This window comes from Triturus cristatus, chromosome 12 (genome assembly GCF_964204655.1).
Source record: "Triturus cristatus chromosome 12, aTriCri1.1, whole genome shotgun sequence".
NCBI lineage: Eukaryota > Metazoa > Chordata > Amphibia > Caudata > Salamandridae > Triturus > Triturus cristatus.
In genome coordinates, this window is record NC_140595.1 from 19,923,413 (window position 1) to 19,944,228 (window position 20,816).

Here is a 20,816-nt window from a genome sequence, read left to right on the forward strand (position 1 = left end):
TTTACCAGTCTATAATCTCTTGAATGATCAAATGAAAGGAGAACCACACCAGGTATATATTCAAAATATATGTATTTAAGATAAAACACACCCCTGTAGTCTTTTTATGAGACTTGAGTTCGAAGTACTTTGTTTACAAGTTAGCAATTATCAGTAATAGCACAAATACACGTTTGGGCCCTAGGGGCGTACCAAACCATATACCAAAAAAGTGATATAAGAACCACGACTGAACTAGACACAAGGCCTAGAGCCTGTAGAATCGCTGGGACCCCAAGGAACCACCCAAGGTAGTGACACAGGGGACCCACGGGGACTGTATGCAGTGTGTAAACACAACCGCTGGTTCCCATTATCTTCTATGGGCAATGTCACGGTTGGAAATGTAAAAATTAGGGACACTTCTAATCGAGTCAGGACAAAACCCTTTTGGACTTAAGAAGTTCTAGGGCCAGCACCCATGGGAGCACCGGAGTACTCGAGTTACCTCACCAAGGGAAGCTGGGTGCATAGGTGTCTTTTGGTGTCGGGTCGCGTCGTCGATTGCAATGGAAGCCTGCAAAGAACTGCTGCTGCCGTGAAGAGGAGAGGTGTCCGAAGAGATCCAAGCCTGGATCTAGGATGTGAGGAACCTGAAAGCAGAGGGGACAGAGTCTGGGTCACTAGCCAGTGACCGAGGGCAGGATGGACCATTGGCCACAGATGTCGGGTGCTTCAGGTGAGTTGATGGGTGTCTTGACTCTTCAGCCACGAGGTCAAGGAGGTGTCGACGAAGTCCATGAGCCGAATTCGAGCTGTTCCACGAAGTTTGTCGAGTGCTGCTGTGTCAGCGATCATATTGGACCCAACAAGCCTTGGCAACAGCAAGTCACAGGGATTCAGAGAAAGGACTGCGGTGCAGACCAGCAAGGTCTGAGGGACTCACCCAGCGAGGGTAAGTCAGGGCACGTCTGGAGCAACCAGGAAAGCCCAAGCAGAAAAGGAGTTGCCTTCGTGGGGACCTGTTAGCCAACGGGCTAGTGATCGCGTAGGAGCCTCGAGCGGTCGCACTTGAAACTGGCCCACAGGTCACTCGTGGAGTGGAGGCCAGCAATCTTCGGTGCAGGAGGTGCTCAAGGCTGGGGCTACTCGAAGCCCAAAGCACAACTTCGAGAAGGACCAGGAAGATGCTGTTGCTGCAAAAGATCACGGTATCCAGGGGTCATGGTTCCACATCACCCGCGATAGCCACGGGCCTCAGCTTTGTTGTGGACTCAGGGTAGCCTCTGGGAAGTCTGGAAATCTACCTCTGGTGATGCAAAGACTTCGGCGTCCGGCGGGAGCTTCAGCGATGAAGACCAGTCAGTTGCTTCTTTGGTGCCTGCCAAGCAGGGGAGTCACTCCTTGACCCCAAGGGAGATTTCTTCCATCTTCTAGTCGTGATAGAAAGTCGAAGGTTCAGGATATATGTTGCAGAGTTTTGTCCAGGGTAATCTAAAGTCCTAGGGACTGGATTCCTATACTTATAGTAAGTTTAGGGGATGGACTAACTCTAAGGCCCCACCTATGGGTGGGCTTGGAAAGAGGGGTGGTTACACCCATTTCCTTTGTCCAGTTTCATGCCAGAGCAGGGGCAGGTAGCTTTGAACTGGACTATGCACAGGGACACCAAGTGTGCCCCCAGTGCAGGACTTCAAAGCACCAGGGAGGGCTCCCACCCAGCCCCAATACACATCTGCCTTTCTGGGGAGGTGGTTACACCTCCCTTCGACAGGAAACCTATTATCCAGGCCTCCCCTGCCAGAGTTTGGTGAGCAGCAGGAAAGTCCTACCAGGTTTAGCCAGTGTGAACATGTCTCTCCCTCTAGAAGGGTGGAATGGCACCCCCGCCGCCAGAACTGGGGGTGGGGGGGGGGGGGGTGGTTGGGTAGTATTCCAAAGCATTTGACACCAAACACGACATGTTTTGATACAGCCATTCCAAAGTTAGCATTTACGGCGAGGTTATAATGCACTTAAGAGTATATGGTATGGCTGTATCACAGAACAGATATAAAGAAGTATTTCCAAAAGCTGCAGAGGGGCTCAGCTCATGCTTGGGCACCCTCTCACACAAAACCAAGCACTCTGCCTTCAGGATTGTTAAGGCCTGCCATAGGAGTGACTTATAGGTTTATATGTGTCTGTATATATATATGTGGATATAGGTAGCCTATACCACTGTAAGGGGTGCAAGCACACCCTTACCTAGGCTGCAGTAGCAGACCTGTGGTGCCATTTTGGAGTGCTTCCCAGGGGTGGCATAATACATGCTTCAGCCCCTGGTTGGCCTCTGAGGTACCTATGCCCTAGGTACATAGTATACCATATACTAGGGGCTTATAAGGCACTCCAGAATCCAATTAGATATGTACCTAATGTACATGCAAACCATTTTAGAGAGGAAGCAGCTAGGCTGTGGTCCTGATTAGCAGGGCCACAGCCAGACTAAGGTCGAAAACAGTGAAACACCAGCAAAACGTGGGGGTACCCATGTGAAGCAGATCCTACTCTCCTACAAATGGTTTCTGTTAGAAATGGGATTTCTGGTTGGCTAGGGCTTGCGCCAAAGCCAGACAGAAACCACCACTCTAGTCAGGGCTGGGGAGTTACACGCCAAAGATAACCCCTGCTCACCCCCTTGGTAGCTTGGCACGAGCAGTCAGGCTTATCCCTGAGGCGATGTGTAAAGCGTTTGCGCGCGCACCCAGCAACAACACCCAAGGCCCACCACAAAGGAAACTCCACACAAGGTATTCTATAAAAATAGCCTTTGTATTATACACAACACATTAGATAAAAACACACACTCTACAATGTGCCAACAGGCACGGGCAGAATTTACAAGGGAGTATATATACAGGGGACAGGGCCACCTGGACCACTGTCAGGAATTAGCACTTTTTAGAACATAGGAATAATACTGTAGTACAAAATAACATATGTAGCACACAACCAGTAACTACTGGTATCAGGTAAGTACCACCTACGCAACCCTAACCCCCTTAGGAAAATATTGCGCAGGGAATCAGGACCTCACTAGCACCACCTGTACTAGGGAGAAAACAACCACCTAAGTATCACAATACCTGTAGGGGTAAACGCACATTACACATGATGCATCACATTCAGCGGTGTAAGAACAGGGCACATGACGCATAAAAACACATTCAGAGGTGCAGGTAGGAACAACTGCGCAAAAACCCACATAAAGCCACCACCTGTGGCAGTCCCTAGGCCAACTGGCCTTGAAGGGCAAGGACGCCCTGTGTCCAGAAAGTCAGGGCGCGCCGGCGCAGGCTGCGCAAACCAGCGCGCACAAAGCACCACCTAAACGTGGCAGTTGCCCACTAAGTGCTGGGCAACTGGAGAAATGCTGGGGCCAACGTTGGAGCCTCCCAGGGCTCTGAGCAACTGAAATGCCCCCTAGAGCCTCGCAGGCTCTAAATAATAATGGCCCGACGTTGTAGCCTCGATGGGCTTGAGCAAACACTCATGGCCCCCTGAGCCCCTCTGGGCTCCACAACAAGAAATGCCCCCTGAGCCTCGCAGGCTCTACAACAAGAATGCGCCCCTTCGTTGGAGCCTGTACTCGGGGCTCTGTACACCACTGCCACGCGTTGGAGCCTCGGTGGGCCCTAGGACACCTCTGGGGCAACGTTGGAGCGGCCCGCTGCCTTCCGGGGCCGCTCTTCTCATTCCAGGAATACCCCCTCTCAAAGCGGCCCGCAACTGCGGCGCCGCTGTGGGGGACAGGGGGGCAGAGGCGGGAACCACGCGGAGTCCCGTTAGAGCGCACTGGTGCTTGGAGCAACAATACAGCAAAACCCACTACCCCGGCCTGCCCTCTTCACTCACCGGCGGTAGGGTCTGCTCCGGGCACTCACCGGGACTCCAGCGTCGGTTCTGGACACTCCGGCGGCAGGGCTCCCTCCTCCGGTTGCGAGAGCGGGGTGGGCTCCCGCCTCTCTTCTGTGCTGTCTCGGGTCTCCCTCAGCTTACGGGAGGCCCGACTACGTCCGGGGCACGTCACAAGCCCCGCCCGCAACCAAGGGTTTCCTGACTCCTTCCGGGTCGCTGCAGGCAGCGCGGCGGCCCAGGGTTTCTCGGTACGGTGGCAATGAGGGGTAGGCTCCCTCTTCCTTCAGCATACGAGCGGGGTGGGCACCCGCTCGAGGTCGCAACAATGCGGGGTGGGCACCTGCTCGCCAATGAAACTGCAATAAATCGAGGTGGGCACTCGATATGGGTGGCAAGGTCCCTGGCAGGGTGGGCACCTGCCAGGGGACGTTAGAATCGGAAAAGACGGGGCAAACGCCGGGTGGGCACCGGCTTGCAGCAACAAAGCGCTCCTGAGCGCTGAAGGAAAATAAAAGCGCTTCCAGGCGCTTAGGGATGCAAATAAAGGGCTCCCAGCGCTTTAAGAAGGATAATAACGAAGTCCAGCAAAGTTCTTCCCTGCATGCAGCAGGGCAGGGGTGGGGGGCAAGGCTAGACCCAGAGTCAGCTCACTGGGCCTCCAGGCAGGGAGGTAGTCCAAGTGGCGGTCCTCTGGTCCAGCAGCAGCAGCAGCCCCCCTCAGGTAAGATCCTGGCAGAGAACAGATTCTGTGGGGACACAGCCCCATTTTTATACAGTCAAACCCTTTGTTCTGGGTTCAGGGTGAGGGGGAAAACCAGTCGCAGCTGGTTGGGGAGCACCCTTGATGTGCTCAGCCCCTCACTCTATTCACTGGCAGGGCTAGGGTCGTCAGTCGCACCACAGGGGGCGGGGCCAGCATTGTGTGTGGAAAACCCTGTCCTATTCAGGACCCAGGTGTACTCCTCCCACCCATCTAGCTGCTGATCTCCCCATTCACCACTGGGTGACTCATCCTGACTCTGGGGAATCCCTAGCCCGTCACATGACATGACCAGCCAATCACGCGACAGACACACTGCACACAGAAGTGCCCACCTCTAGAAGTGGCACTTCCACACTAGGTACATGCACGCCGCACACATCATCGCGCAGCATTCACTCCCACGAGTCCGCACATACCAAACTTGGGCCTGCACACCCCACGCATCAGGAACTACTAGGGACACATACACTCCCCATGCATTCCTATGGGAGGGCAGGCCTATCTCACCACATGCACTCAGAGCACGCACGCACTTTACCCTGGGACACAGGGAAAGTGCGCAGAAACCAAAAAAATTACCACACCAAGTCACCAATAAAAAGCCAAAAAGTCCAGGGGTGAACCTGCCAGAAGGCCCAAGTCCAACACAACCCCCTTCCAGCCAAAACGCAGGGCAGACCAATCACCACCGTGATGGACTTCCCTGCTTGGGGCGATAGAACACGGACGCGGGCCCGCAACTGCAGGGACACCCTCCGGTTCTACGCCACGGTGAACTCATGGAATTCTTTCTAACACCACTGTCTGGACCAACTGGGCTACCCCACTGGTACTCCCAAGCTGTCCGCGGCCAAGACCAGGCCCTAGGCCACCCAGGTGCCACCGGTCTTTGCCTAATCACAGAGTGGGGGGTAGTAACCCCTGGCACATAGCGGCCATTCTCCACTCTTCCTCTCTGAAAGACAGGACTAGACTGCCACTGGTTCTCCAGCCTAGGGTCTACACCCTCAGGCGGACCAGGAGTCTCAGGGAAGGTTCTCCTCCCCCTACCTCTTCTCCTAGGGTTCCACCTCCTCTGGCGAGGGGTACATCTAGAACGCCATTCCAACCCAGGGTTTAACCCCTCAGGTTGTACCGGGGGCAGAGGTGGGCTCTCCCACCCTCTGCACCCCCTTCCAGATCCCTGCTCCCTACCAACTGGGGCGGTACCTCTGGAAGAAGAACTGGTCGGGACGCTGGTTACAGACGTCCCACCCTTCAGGTCAGGCTGATCCTGAACCTGGCCTCCCAACCTCCGGCCTAGAACCTTTGGTGGAATAATTGCCTGGCACTCCAGGACTTCTGGGGATTTCCACTCCATCCCCCTGAGGCTATCAAAGGACACATATGTCGAGCGACTGTCTGTCTGGCGCTGATCTCCCGTCCCCTGTCCACCTGACAGTGCGCGGAGATCCCCCAGAACAGAAGTGGTGCCACCCTGGTCACTACACGGGATCCTAGCCCAACTGGGTAGTCCCTGACCCACAGGCTCTTCCACTGGGAAACTCATTCCCCAATCACTCCTCACACTGGACTCCTGTACCCTCCCTACCGGAGCGGTACTGCCAGACTCTAGAACCACAGGAGCCCTGGTTACAGGTGCTCCAGGTCCTCTACTCACCAGGAGATCTCCCTCAAATGGGCTAACAGGACAGCCTAGGTCCCCAACTTGGTGTTCCCTCATGGAACCATCCAAGTCCTGAGGCAGGGTTTCGTACGTCCGGGGACCCTCGGTCACCCTCTCACTCCTGCTCCACTGAGCCAGGCAGTGAGCCCCTACACCCTCCTCGCTATCCTGGGACCTAGCTGGGCTACACTGAGCCTCTTCCACCACGCTGGGCTGGAAGATACCTGACCCACTACTTTTGGAGTCACTCCCTAATGACTCTAGAGAACCTCTAGCCCTTTCCCAGCGGTCTGCTTCCTCTGCAAGTTCCCATGGACAAACAGAGCCATACCTCAACAGGTGTTGGCGCAACCCTGGCGAACAACTACGGAGCATCTGCTCTTTCATAACCAGAGTATACAGTTTACCAAAATCATCTTCTGCGGTAACTCTTACCCAATCAAACAGTGCATCATCGCATTCCCCCAAAAACTCCTCCCAAGAATGGTGAGACAATTTCCTACTGCCCCTGAATTTTAACCTTAACTCCTCCTCCTGGGGAACAGGTACCAGACTGGGGGAACTGGGACTGGGATCTCCTACACTGAAATCTACATCGCTACTACCACTGGACTCAACCCTCCCTGGGGAGCCCAGAAAATTAAAACTGCGCGCAGGGGATAGTCTACCCTCCAGAGCTATTTTGCCTCTGGTGGAGGCCCTCTCAGCCTCCTCTACCCTCTCCCGCGCCAAGACCCACTCAGTCTCTCGCTGTTGCTTCCTGGCCTCCAGCTGCGCCATAGCCTGAGCATGCTCTAACCTGAGCTTCTCTAACGCCAGCTGGTGCTCCCTTTCTTTCCTCCTATCTTCCCACTCCTCTGGGGACAGGGAAAGGGATGAGGCGCTGCCTCCTACGCTGGACCCAGCAAGGGACGCCCTACCTATGGGGTCCTCACTCTCTACTGGCGTCCAGGTATTGTCATCCTCTACCTCCTCTTCTGAATCTTCAGGGCTCCCCCCAGACCCACCACCCTCCAGGTGTGAGGCCCGGGCCCTTTCCATACTGTGCTCAAGATCCCATGGACCCTTTTGCCATAGGACCAGGTGGTCCTGAAGTTCGTACAGGGTGTCGGACTCTCCCTCTGTACAGTACCTTTCTAACTCCTGCCTCTGGCGCCAAGCTAGCTCATAGGGATCACAAGCAGGCTCCATTCTGGCGGACGTTATGGTAAAAATTATACAGGGAACCTAGGGGTCTGAGTTTCACACAGGAGCACACAATTCACAAAAAGATTCAGCAAGCTCTCTAACCCAGAGAACTCACACTCACTTGCCTAGTGCCACTCACCACTCATCCACACACAACCCTCCCCTCGGACTGGTAAGGCAGTTTCTACTACCCCTGATTCCTCAACCTGACCACCACGTGACACAGGTACCAACTATGGGCGCAGGGCGGTGGACAAATGTACAGGACACTATTACGCTGCCACCACTGGATCCCACCCTCTGGTGAATCCAGAAACACAATGCACTAAGGGGGATGATCTACCCTCCCGAGCTAGGGACACCTAACTCACAGTGCACAAAACCACATTTCCAAAGAAATGACAATTAAAAACAAACTTAGAACAATAATCCCTATACCATGTGATTTATCTAAATGCAGAGTTTTGTAGTGCGGCCAGTTGCCGCTGCGGTACAGCGCAAACGCAAGTCCAAATCCCACCGCTGATCACCAATGTTAGAAATGGGATTTCTGGTTGGCTAGGGCTTGCGCCAAAGCCAGACAGAAACCACCACTCTAGTCAGGGCTGGGGAGTTACACGCCAAAGATAACCCCTGCTCACCCCCTTGGTAGCTTGGCACGAGCAGTCAGGCTTATCCCTGAGGCGATGTGTAAAGCGTTTGCGCGCGCACCCAGCAACAACACCCAAGGCCCACCACAAAGGAAACTCCACACAAGGTATTCTATAAAAATAGCCTTTGTATTATACACAACACATTAGATAAAAACACACACTCTACAATGTGCCAACAGGCACGGGCAGAATTTACAAGGGAGTATATATACAGGGGACAGGGCCACCTGGACCACTGTCAGGAATTAGCACTTTTTAGAACATAGGAATAATACTGTAGTACAAAATAACATATGTAGCACACAACCAGTAACTACTGGTATCAGGTAAGTACCACCTACGCAACCCTAACCCCCTTAGGAAAATATTGCGCAGGGAATCAGGACCTCACTAGCACCACCTGTACTAGGGAGAAAACAACCACCTAAGTATCACAATACCTGTAGGGGTAAACGCACATTACACATGATGCATCACATTCAGCGGTGTAAGAACAGGGCACATGACGCATAAAAACACATTCAGAGGTGCAGGTAGGAACAACTGCGCAAAAACCCACATAAAGCCACCACCTGTGGCAGTCCCTAGGCCAACTGGCCTTGAAGGGCAAGGACGCCCTGTGTCCAGAAAGTCAGGGCGCGCCGGCGCAGGCTGCGCAAACCAGCGCGCACAAAGCACCACCTAAACGTGGCAGTTGCCCACTAAGTGCTGGGCAACTGGAGAAATGCTGGGGCCAACGTTGGAGCCTCCCAGGGCTCTGAGCAACTGAAATGCCCCCTAGAGCCTCGCAGGCTCTAAATAATAATGGCCCGACGTTGTAGCCTCGATGGGCTTGAGCAAACACTCATGGCCCCCTGAGCCCCTCTGGGCTCCACAACAAGAAATGCCCCCTGAGCCTCGCAGGCTCTACAACAAGAATGCGCCCCTTCGTTGGAGCCTGTACTCGGGGCTCTGTACACCACTGCCACGCGTTGGAGCCTCGGTGGGCCCTAGGACACCTCTGGGGCAACGTTGGAGCGGCCCGCTGCCTTCCGGGGCCGCTCTTCTCATTCCAGGAATACCCCCTCTCGAAGCGGCCCGCAACTGCGGCGCCGCTGTGGGGGACAGGGGGGCAGAGGCGGGAACCACGCGGAGTCCCGTTAGAGCGCACTGGTGCTTGGAGCAACAATACAGCAAAACCCACTACCCCGGCCTGCCCTCTTCACTCACCGGCGGTAGGGTCTGCTCCGGGCACTCACCGGGACTCCAGCGTCGGTTCTGGACACTCCGGCGGCAGGGCTCCCTCCTCCGGTTGCGAGAGCGGGGTGGGCTCCCGCCTCTCTTCTGTGCTGACTCGGGTCTCCCTCAGCTTACGGGAGGCCCGACTACGTCCGGGGCACGTCACAAGCCCCGCCCGCAACCAAGGGTTTCCTGACTCCTTCCGGGTCGCCGCAGGCAGCGCGGCGGCCCAGGGTTTCTCGGTACGGTGGTAATGAGGGGTAGGCTCCCTCTTCCTTCAGCATACGAGCGGGGTGGGCACCCGCTCGAGGTCGCAACAATGCGGGGTGGGCACCCGCTCGCCAATGAAACTGCAATAAATCGAGGTGGGCACTCGATATGGGTGGCAAGGTCCCTGGCAGGGTGGGCACCTGCCAGGGGACGTTAGAATCGGAAAAGACGGGGCAAACGCCGGGTGGGCACCGGCTTGCAGCAACAAAGCGCTCCTGAGCACTGAAGGAAAATAAAAGCGCTTCCAGGCGCTTAGGGATGCAAATAAAGGGCTCCCAGCGCTTTAAGAAGGATAATAACGAAGTCCAGCAAAGTTCTTCCCTGCATGCAGCAGGGCAGGGGTGGGGGGCAAGGCTAGACCCAGAGCCAGCTCACTGGGCCTCCAGGCAGGGAGGTAGTCCAAGTGGCGGTCCTCTGGTCCAGCAGCAGCAGCAGCCCCCCTCAGGTAAGATCCTGGCAGAGAACAGATTCTGTGGGGACACAGCCCCATTTTTATACAGTCAAACCCTTTGTTCTGGGTTCAGGGTGAGGGGGAAAACCAGTCGCAGCTGGTTGGGGAGCACCCTTGATGTGCTCAGCCCCTCACTCTATTCACTGGCAGGGCTAGGGTCGTCAGTCGCACCACAGGGGGCGGGGCCAGCATTGTGTGTGGAAAACCCTGTCCTATTCAGGACCCAGGTGTACTCCTCCCACCCATCTAGCTGCTGATCTCCCCATTCACCACTGGGTGACTCATCCTGACTCTGGGGAATCCCTAGCCCGTCACATGACATGACCAGCAAATCACGCGACAGACACACTGCACACAGAAGTGCCCACCTCTAGAAGTGGCACTTCCACACTAGGTACATGCACGCCGCACACATCATCGCGCAGCATTCACTCCCACGAGTCCGCACATACCAAACTTGGGCCTGCACACCCCACGCATCAGGAACTACTAGGGACACATACACTCCCCATGCATTCCTATGGGAGGGCAGGCCTATCTCACCACATGCACTCAGAGCACGCACGCACTTTACCCTGGGACACAGGGAAAGTGCGCAGAAACCAAAAAAATTACCACACCAAGTCACCAATAAAAAGCCAAAAAGTCCAGGGGTGAACCTGCCAGAAGGCCCAAGTCCAACAGTTTCACAGGGAGGAGCTGCATAAGTCCAGAGAGTGACGTGTTTGTGTTTTCACTTGGAAAAAATGTATGAACGTAACAGGCACTGATGCTAAACTGTTTACTACTGAGACATGTATTAATTGCTGTACCACATATGTGGTATAAATCTTCCTGTTGTGCATGGATAGCACAATCCACCAGCTTACAGTGAGTACTTCTGAACTCATATGAGCCCTCAGGAGGAGAGAGGAAGCTACGCAGTTGTTGCTCACATAAAAACCTGTCATACTTGCGATTACAGCACTCATACAGTTGTAGGAATCTGTGCACAACATTGATTCTAATGAGGTGATAATGCTGAGACAACTGGAATCCAATATTATGATTATATGTACTACTTTGACACCATTGGGCTTGAACATAGATGATGAACTGTGCTACTTTGTGTAGAAATTAGGCACAGTCGCATTTGTGGCATGTTTTCCTCACCCTATAAATATTGTGTTCAAATTGTACCTTTCTTAAACTGTTTTAGGAAACCCATCCTGCTGCAGCAATTTAGCAAGTAGCAATCTGTGAAAGCTCTCACAATTGTCTTCTTCTCTGATTTCATACAATTTAAATATTCAGTATCCCTTGAGGATGGGATGATGATTATCAATGACATATGAATGTATATTGGTATATTATATATTAATTACATATATATCTGATTCTGTAAACTACAATAGTGTGCCTTAATTGATAAACGACAATACGATTGTGCTCATTATTGTGTTTACACTAACACAGTGATGTATTTTACTCTACACAGCAGTACGCTCTGAGGTAGGGGAGATGGATGGTACGACATAGCACTAAAAGGTGTGGTGTTCTGTACAACACAGCACACTGGAGTGCTTTATTCTCGCCACTAGCCCACACTGGTGCCATTTATTCTTTACATCATAGCACACTTGAATGCTTGATTCTGTACACCACAACACAAAGGTTTGCTTTACTCTACACATAACGCAGGAATATATTTTGTCACAACAACACAATGATCTTTCGAATTCTGTAGAACTTCTGACACTAAATTAGTTACCATATTGCAACACAGGGCAATGAGGTCATTTATTCACTATGAGACGGCACCCTGGGGCACTTTATCCTTGCACGTTTACATACATTGTTCTATACAATACAGCACAGTAAGCACCTTAGTCTACACACAGCACACTAGTATAATTCATTATGTACACTGCAACAGAGTGATTTGACGTTTTCAGAAGGACCTCGTGCACGTGACTTGCGTGGTAAAACACACCATAATACAGTACTTTACTCCAGACAACAACACACGATGAGGAAGGCACTTTCGGGGGTACAACACATCACAATGCAGTACTTTTTGCTATCTTTCATCACACAGTGATGCAGGTACTTTGTAGCATACAACACAATCTGGTACCTGACTCCGTATCACCTCATATTAAGGAGTGCACTTTCTAGAGTGCAACCTAACACAACTTTATTGTATACCAATACCAGACCACACATTCAGGCTGATGCTTTGTATAGTATAACATAACACAATGTGACACTTGCCACCACAATTAATACAGGCACTTTACATAGTACAATACAGCACAAGGTGGCACCTGATTCTATCCCACACCACACATTCTGGGAGATACTTTATGCTGTACAATATAACAGAAGGTGGCACCTGATTCTGTACATTACGACTTGACATGTCGCTTCGTCCGCGGTGAAGATGTGGTTTGGAGGGTACCACGTGGCAAGGTCATGTGACGCCAGGGCAAAGAGGGTGTGATACACGGGCAGGATACCTGGGTGAGGACAGATAATACTGACCATTAACATTACTGACGAGCGCAGACCACAAAACCACCTACACCGTGGTCTGCAGGTTCTAGTTTTTAGGATTACCCACTTCGGGGTCCATAATTTATTCACACTGAGTCGACCTTGCGCCATTACAAACAGGTTAGTAAAACCTTTGTAGGGGACCCCCATCCAACTAAGATACCTTACTGACAGATAACAAGCCTGGATTGTGAACCATGAAGTAATCTGTTTTTAACTAATAACAGATGCTGGTTAGGCGTATGCAACAAAACCTCATGGAGCGAGGTGTTCCAGTGACGTCACTGCTGAGACTGGCCCTAAAAGATGTGACCTGAGTTGGCAATTATCCAAACATGGCAGAACTAACTGAAAACCACCCCCACCCCTACCTCCCCACATACAAACCTGAAATACAAAAGCCCACCCAGGCACTGCCAGCCCAACCCTTCCCACCACTGAAGACACCAACCTCCTCTCCCGCTCACAACCCTAAGTCCTATCCCAGGGGTAGGCTGCCCAAAATACACACTGTTGTATTGTGATTCTTTTAAAGAAACTTTTTCCGGACAAACTTTCTCTACAAAACTATTTCCTTGAATTTCACCACATGAATGATGCTCCTAGGATAGTGAATCCTTTCTGGTTAATACAATTCATATAAAACAAGCATTGGTTAAGCCAATAGGTCTAGATTTGGGTCCTATCCATTAAAGTTTATCAATGCATGTTTTTTTCTATATAGTGTTTTGTTGGGGGAAATACTAGGCCCTCACCAATACAAAATAAAAGCACTGGAAAAAACCAAAATAATGTTGGGTTCAAAAAGCACACATTGCCTTAGTAATCCCAGGCACTTAAAGGTAATACTTTCTGTGAAGATGAACACCTCGTGAAAGAGCAAAATACAGTCAGTTACACGGAAGTAATCCAATGGCTGAAGTGGGCTGACCCACTGCCCATGCTGTATGCTGTAGTGGGCAGAAAAAAATGTGAATGACAAAACAAGAGGCCAATGGATGAAGAGGGCAGGCGGAAACCCTCTGTAAATAACTAAATAATATATATAATTCTAGTAAAATGAAAAATGTTTAGCAAACACCATATCTATATGGATTCCTGCAATCCTGGTTCTTTCCATGATCCCATAGACCCTTTGTTTCTCTTCGGTGAGGTCAATCCTGCCCACATAATCTCCTTCGTCTCCCTCTTTGCCATATGGGTCTATTTTCTTTTACTTTCCTCTCTCCTCCACTTTCCCTATACTGTAGCCAGTCCCTTTTCAGTCTCCTCCTTACCTCTGGCCTCTACTCCTTAATTTTAACCATAGTATCTCTAACTTTATGTATACCATAATTCCTCAGTCCACTTGTAGCTGAGCACCATACAAGCACCTCTTCACTTACCTATACCAGTACTTAATTTGAGATGGTGGCTTTCGGTGTGCGACACTGGCACTTAATTGTCAACACCGGCACCATTACAGTCTGCCACATGGTGGCGCTGTTTGTCTTATTTAGACATAAGCACAACACCAGTTGTTTATTAATTCAATGCACATTAACATTAACTAATACCTGACGCCCAAGCCATTCTTTTAGCCTTTGGGGCCCAGAATAGTTCATATTATGGTCAGTGGTTGTGTTTGTACTGTCACTGGCAGCACTGGCAGGGTAAATGGGTGGTACGAGCTGAAGTGCCCCCCTGACGAGGACCCTGGCACTTACTTTGATACAAATAAAGCACTGACTTATACCATCATAGTTTTGTCCACTTGTACCCCATTGCCATACCCTTACCTACACTCAAACACCTCTGCACTCACCGATACAGCAGAACTGAAATCCACTTGTCCTTGAGTAATGATACTACCCTTACCCATACTTAAACTGCGACCTGCAATCTACTCATACTCAAGTACTCATAACCCTCCCTACACCCAAGCAACTCTACACTCACCAATACCATAGTACTGCAATCCACTTGCAATTGAGTACTCATACCCCTACTTACACCCACGCAAATCTACCCTTACCTATACTTATACCAGGCACAGCAGCTTGGTGGTAGTGAGGCCTGCGTTCTTCATTTTAGAATTCCTCAAACCCGATGTATTGCTGGGACGTGTATCGATTCCTATTCAAGATGCCAGAATCTCGAAACATAAACTAAAGGACTTCATTTCCTCTTAACAATGCTACCGCGACAACTTTAAGGATCTTCTTTCTCTTACCATAAACTGGTGTGGTTAGTCTCTTGTGTGACATCACTTCCTTTATGCAAGAAGGAAGTGATGTCACATCAAGGAAATTATATCTCCTTCAGGTATTGTACCAGAATTTCATGGACTAAATATGGTCTTACAAACATATTGTATTTTAAGTATTGTTTACAAAATGTTTTCCCTTTTGGTGTTCATAATAGAAAATCTACACACAATTGTACAGTATCTTTGTAAACGATATTTAAGACACAATACATATGTCTGACGTTATTTTTGTCAGCAATGTTGTGACATACAAGTCACTTTGGGCACAGATACTATATGTATAGACAACTCCGAATGAGTTCAGAGTGGCCAGACCCCATTGAGTACTGGGATCGTTTGCTTCTTACCACTGGCTTTGGCAGCAGCCATGCATAGCTCCTCCGCGGTGCACGCGCCGAAGGTAAACGTCAGGACAGAATCCGCAGCTGATGTCAGTGGCTCGCGACGGTGGTACAGGAAGACTTGCAGCCCACCCTGCTCACAGGAGGAGAGGCTGCAGGATCGCACCCCTCCCAAAAGGGGTTGGTCCTCTGCCACTGGAACCATGGTGGTGACTGCGGCTACACCTGGTGGAAGAGGGAGAGGTGCCAGAGCAGTGGAATATCAGTACACAAGCCCTGTTTTTTAATTGAATGCATAGTAAATGCAGTTGGATGAAGTTTGGTTTCAGAGTAGAAGCACAGCCACAGTGTATTTCCAATTTTAATTTAGAATATGCAAGCATTTGCACTCAGCAAAAAAAAATACCTGCATGCATTTATGTGTATAATTTAAATTCAGAAGAAAACGTAGAACATTGTTAAAGCAATTGTAAACATGCATTAGCAATGCCAATAGGTCTCGCTTAAGAATACACTGAACTAAAAATCCATGGACCTTAACAACTGCCCACCTCCCACCTGTGCAGCTGCCAGAGAAAAGTGCCACAAATTACCTAGTTATCTAAGACACTTTAATAGTTTACCAATTTCACGTGTGTGCCCCTGAACCAAGATCAGGCAGTTGAATAAATAAACCAAATGATCACCGCTGTGTGGAGGGCAAGCACTTTTTTTTATGGAAGCACACAATTTCTGCCCAATCAAAACATGTACACCTGACTCCCAACATGCGGGCAGAGCCACAGCCCCTCTCCTGGTAATTCTCACATAATTGTCTGGAGACAGCTGCGCTGAGATCCTAGAGCTTTCATTATATAGTTCTGAATCCAAGCCCTAATGTACAATGACAAAATGTACAATCAACTACCTACTGAGAGTAATTTGTACCTTGACTGTCAAAACCAATAGCTGCTAAACAACAGCCTGTCTACGACCCGGGGCCTTTATACTCCTTTTTTTGGAGCCTGCAGATAGATATTAATTAGAAGTGGTGAGAGACAGACTCCTCAGCATACCACACTCAACTGACATCGGTTTAGCAGACGTCTGCCCTACTACTGGTGTTCCATTTCACCAAGAAGGACTGAAACCAGATAACACCAACTCAGACACACCTACAATGCTATTCAGTCTCTTAAACATATGGCACAGTGTAAAGTGACCAGAGCAGCTGACAAGTCCAGCAATGCAGCATCGCAGGGTCTCCAGCACCTGCTATCTTGTAAATGCTTGATTGGACCACAACAAAGGTGGCCTCAATACTTGTACTGCACCAGAATCCACACTGCCTATGACCCAGGGTAGGAATCTGTACAGTGGATGCATTAATCCAGTCCAGTGCTTAATTTGTAAAAAAAACATAAGCACCACAGCTCTCGTCGGGAGGCAACTGCAGCTTACACCACACAGTGCCCCTGCCAGCACTGCCAATGACAGTACCAACACAACTACTAACCATCACACTCCTACAAGTGTAACAATTCAGACTATTTCAGGCCCCAAAGCTATAAGAATGGGTTGGACAGCAGGTAATAGTCACTTAAATGTATATTGTATTAATAATTAACTGTTGTTGTGGTCATCTCTAAATTAGACAGAGAGCGCCACCTTGTGGCCCAGCACCAGAAACCACTGGCTCAAGTTAAGCACTGACCTGGTGAACTTTCTGGAAATATAAAGTATACTTCAAGGCACACTCCGGCAATCCAACAAAATATTGAGTACAAAATATTGTGGGGAGCAAATATTGAAGACTAAATATTGAGAATCAAAATATGAAGGTAAGTTTATAGTGGTAAGTGCAGGTCAATGGTTAACTTGTAAGTTAATGACAGTCCGGCCCAAAGTTTTTGCCTATTGAACTGTCCAATCCTTTCTACCAGAAAGTGGCTTCAGAACTCTTGTTCAAGTACTTGCACGCCAGGATCGTTATCAGTGTGTAATTTGAGCCGGCGGTTTCCGGTGCTCAGCACCAGCACTTAATCATCAACGCCGGAGTTTTTCATGATCACCAGTTAAGGACACATTCATTTATGGTAGGCACGGGGAGATTACGTGATTTTCCCAGAATCACAATATGTGGAACCGATGCCAAGACGCGAACCTGGTTACCCCAGCTCCGAAGTCAGCAGGTCTGGCCATTACGCCACATCCTCTTCTCACTTTCATGGTTAGTGGTTGGTTCTGTTTTAGGGGGTGCTAACAGGAGGAATGGGATGGTGCACGCTGCCTCCTGACGAGGCACTTATTTTTTTTATAAATTAGCCACTGATTGGGATGGTGGTCATGGCCTACACCATGGCCTCCCAAACTACACACTGGCACCCCTTAGGGGGATCCTACACACCGCAGCACATCCCATCCATGGCCTAAAGAAATGTGATCAGATGAACTCCATCCTGCCAGAACTCCAGGGGCTCCCGGTGCTGGGCTGAGCCATCTTCAAAACCAGCTGCATCATTTACAAAGCCATCACCACCAGCATCCCCGCTTGTCTCGAGGGTTGGGGTCCAAAGCAGGGGTGAGGATGCCATTGGAGCACAGAGCAGATGGCAGGGCCCCAAGGGGGCAGGACTGGTGGGCTCATAAGGAGCACAGAGCTGAGGGCAGGGCCCGAAGGAGTTAGGAATGGTGGGCCCATAGGGAGCACAGAGCTGAGGGCAGTGCCCCAAGGGTGCAGGAATAGTGGGCCCATAGGGAGCAAGCAGCTGAGGGCAGGGCCCCAAGGGGGCAGGAATGGTGGGCGCATAAGGAGCACAGAGCTGAGGGCAGGGCCCGAAGGAGTTAGGAATGGTGGGCCCATAGGGAGCACAGAGCTGAGGGCAGTGCCCCAAGGGTGCAGGAATAGTGGGCCCATAGGGAGCAAGCAGCTGAGGGCAGGGCCCCAAGGGGGCAGGAATGGTGGGCGCATAAGGAGCACAGAGCTGAGGGCAGGGCCCGAAGGAGTTAGGAATGGTGGGCCCATAGGGAGCACAGAGCTGAGGGCAGTGCCCCAAGGGTGCAGGAATAGTGGGCCCATAGGGAGCAAGCAGCTGAGGGCAGGGCCCCAAGGGGGCAGGAATGGTGGGCGCATAGGGAGCTCAGAGCTGAGGGGAGGGCCTCAAGGGGGCAGAAACGGTGGGCCCATAGGAAGCACAGAGCTGAAGTCAGATCCCCAAGGGGTCATGAATGATGGACCCATAAGGAACACAAAGCTGAGGGTAGGGTCTCTAGAGGGCAGGAATGGTGAGCCCATAGCGAGCACATAGCTGAACTCAGGGCCCCAAGGGGGCAGGAATGGTGGGTCAATAGGGAGCACAGAGCTGAAGGCAGGGCCCCAAGGGGGCAGAAATGGTGGGCCCATGGGGAGCACAGAGCTGAAGTCAGGGCCCAAAGGTGGCAGGAATGGTGGGTCCATAGGGAGCACAGAGCTGAGGGAAGGGCCCCAAGGAGTTAGGAATGATGGACCCATAGGTAGCACAGAGCTGAGGGCAGAGCCCCAAGGGGGGCAGGAATGGTGGGCACATAGGGAGTATGGAGCTGAGGGCAAGACCCCAAGGGGGCAGAAATGGCGGGCCCATAGTGAGCACAGAGCTGAAGTCAGGGCCCCAAGGTGGCAGGAATGGCGGGTCCATAGGGAGCACAGAGCTGAGGGCAGGGCCCCAAGGAGTTAGGAACGGTGGGCCCATAGGAGCACAGAGCTGAGGGCAGAGCCCCAGGGGGGCAGGAATGGTGGACCCATAGAGAGCACAGAGATGAGGGCAGCATCTCTAGGGGGCAGGAATGGTGGACCTATAGGAAGAACAGAGCTGAGGGCAGGGCCCCAAGGGGGCAGGAATGATGGACCATAGGAAGCACAGAGCCCAGGACATGCCCCCAAGGGGGCAGGAATGGTGGGTCCACAGGGAGCACAGAGCTGAGGGCAGGGTCTCTAGGGGGCAGGAATGGTGGGTCCATAGGGAGCACAGAGCTGAGGGCAGGGTCTTTAAGGGACAGGAATGGTGGACCCATAGGGAGTACAGAGCTGAGGGCAGGGTCTCTAGGGGGCAGGAATGGTGGACCCATAGGGAGCACAGAGCTGAGGGCAGGGTCTTTAAGGGACAGGAATGGTGGACCCATAGGGAGCACAGAGCTGAGGGCAGGGTCTCTAGGGGGCAGAAATGTTGGGTCCACAGGGAGCACAGAGCTGAGGGCAGGGTCTATAGGGGGCAGGAATGGTGGACCCATAGGGAGCACAGAGCTGAGGGCAGGGTCTCTAGGGGGCAGGAATGGTGGGCCCATAGGGAGCACAGAGCTGAGGACAGGGCCCCAAGAGGGCAGGAATGGTGGGCCCACAGGGAGCACAGAGCTGAGGGCAGGGTCTCTAGGGGGCAGGAATGGTGGACCCATAGGGAGCACAGAGCTGAGGGCAGGGTCTCTATGGGGCAGGAATGGTGGACCCATAGGGAGCACAGAGCTGAGGGCAGGGTCTCTAGGGGGCAGGAATGGTGGACCCATAGGGAGCACAGAGCTGAGGGCAGGGCCCCAAGGGGGCAGGAATGGTGAGTCCACAGGGAGCACAGAGCTGAGGGCAGGGTCCCTAGGGGCAGGAATGGTGGGACCATAGGAAGAACAGAGCTCATGACATGGCCCCAATGGGGCAGGAATGGTGGGTCCATAGGGAGCAGTGGTGAGGGCAGGGTCTCTAGGGGGCAGGAATGGTGGGTCCACAGGGAGCACCAAGCTGAGGGCAGGGTCTTTAGGGGGCGGGAATGGTGGACCCATAAGGAGCACAGAGCTGAGGGCAGGGTCTCTAGGGGGCAGGAATGGTGGGTCCACAGGTAGCACAGAGTTGAGGGCAGGGTCTTTAGGGGGCAGGAATGGAGAACCCATAGGGAGCACAGAGCTGAGGGCAGGGTCTCTAGGGGCAGGAATGGTGAGACCATAGGAAGCACAGAGCTCAGGACACGGCCCCAAGGGGGCAGGAATGGTGGCTCCATAGGGAGCACAGTGCTGAGAGCAGGGTCTCTAGGGGGCAGGAATGGTGGACCCATAGGGAGCACAGAGCTGGGGCAGGGTCTCTAGGAGGCAGGAATGGTGGACCCGTAGGGAGCACAGAGCTGAGGGCAGGATCTCTAGGGGGCAGGAATGGTGGCTCCATAGGGAGCACAGTGCTGAGAGCAGGGTCTCTAGGGGGCAGGAATGGTGGACCCATAGGGAGCACAGAGCTGGGGCAGGGTCTCTAGGAGGCAGGAATGGTGGACCCGTAGGGAGCACAGAGCTGAGGGCAGGATCTCTAGGGGGCAGGAATGGTGGACCCATAGGGAGCACAGGACTGAGGGCAGGGTCTCTAGGGGGCAGGAATGGTGGACCCATAGGGAGCAGAGTGCTGAGAGCAGGGTCTCTAGGGGGCAGGAATGGTGGACTCATAGGGAGCACAGAGCTGAGGGCAGGGTCTCTATGGGGCAGGAATGGTGGACCCATATGGAGCACAGAGCTGAGGGAAGGGGCTCTAGGGGGCAGGAATGGTGGACCATAGGAAGCACAGAGCTGAGGGCAGGGTCTCTAGGGGGCAGGAATGGTGGACCCATAGGGAGCACAGAGCTG

General features: G+C 52.0%; 1 protein-coding gene across 3 annotated transcripts in view; it reads right to left on the reverse strand.

Moving 5' to 3' along the window:
* Positions 1-20,816, reverse strand: part of JAK3 (Janus kinase 3) — a 280,492-nt gene that overhangs the window by 247,895 nt on the left and 11,781 nt on the right. For all 3 annotated transcript variants that reach the window (XR_014972378.1, XM_085639762.1, XM_085639763.1), the window contains exons 2-3: positions 15,219-15,437; positions 12,463-12,586 (exon numbers count right to left, since the gene is read on the reverse strand). Coding sequence is in view for 2 of the 3 variants with exons in the window: in XM_085639762.1 (XP_085495888.1) it covers positions 12,463-12,586; positions 15,219-15,417 (323 nt within the window). In the remaining variant the exon portion in view is untranslated. The remainder of the gene's footprint in view (positions 1-12,462; positions 12,587-15,218; positions 15,438-20,816) is intronic.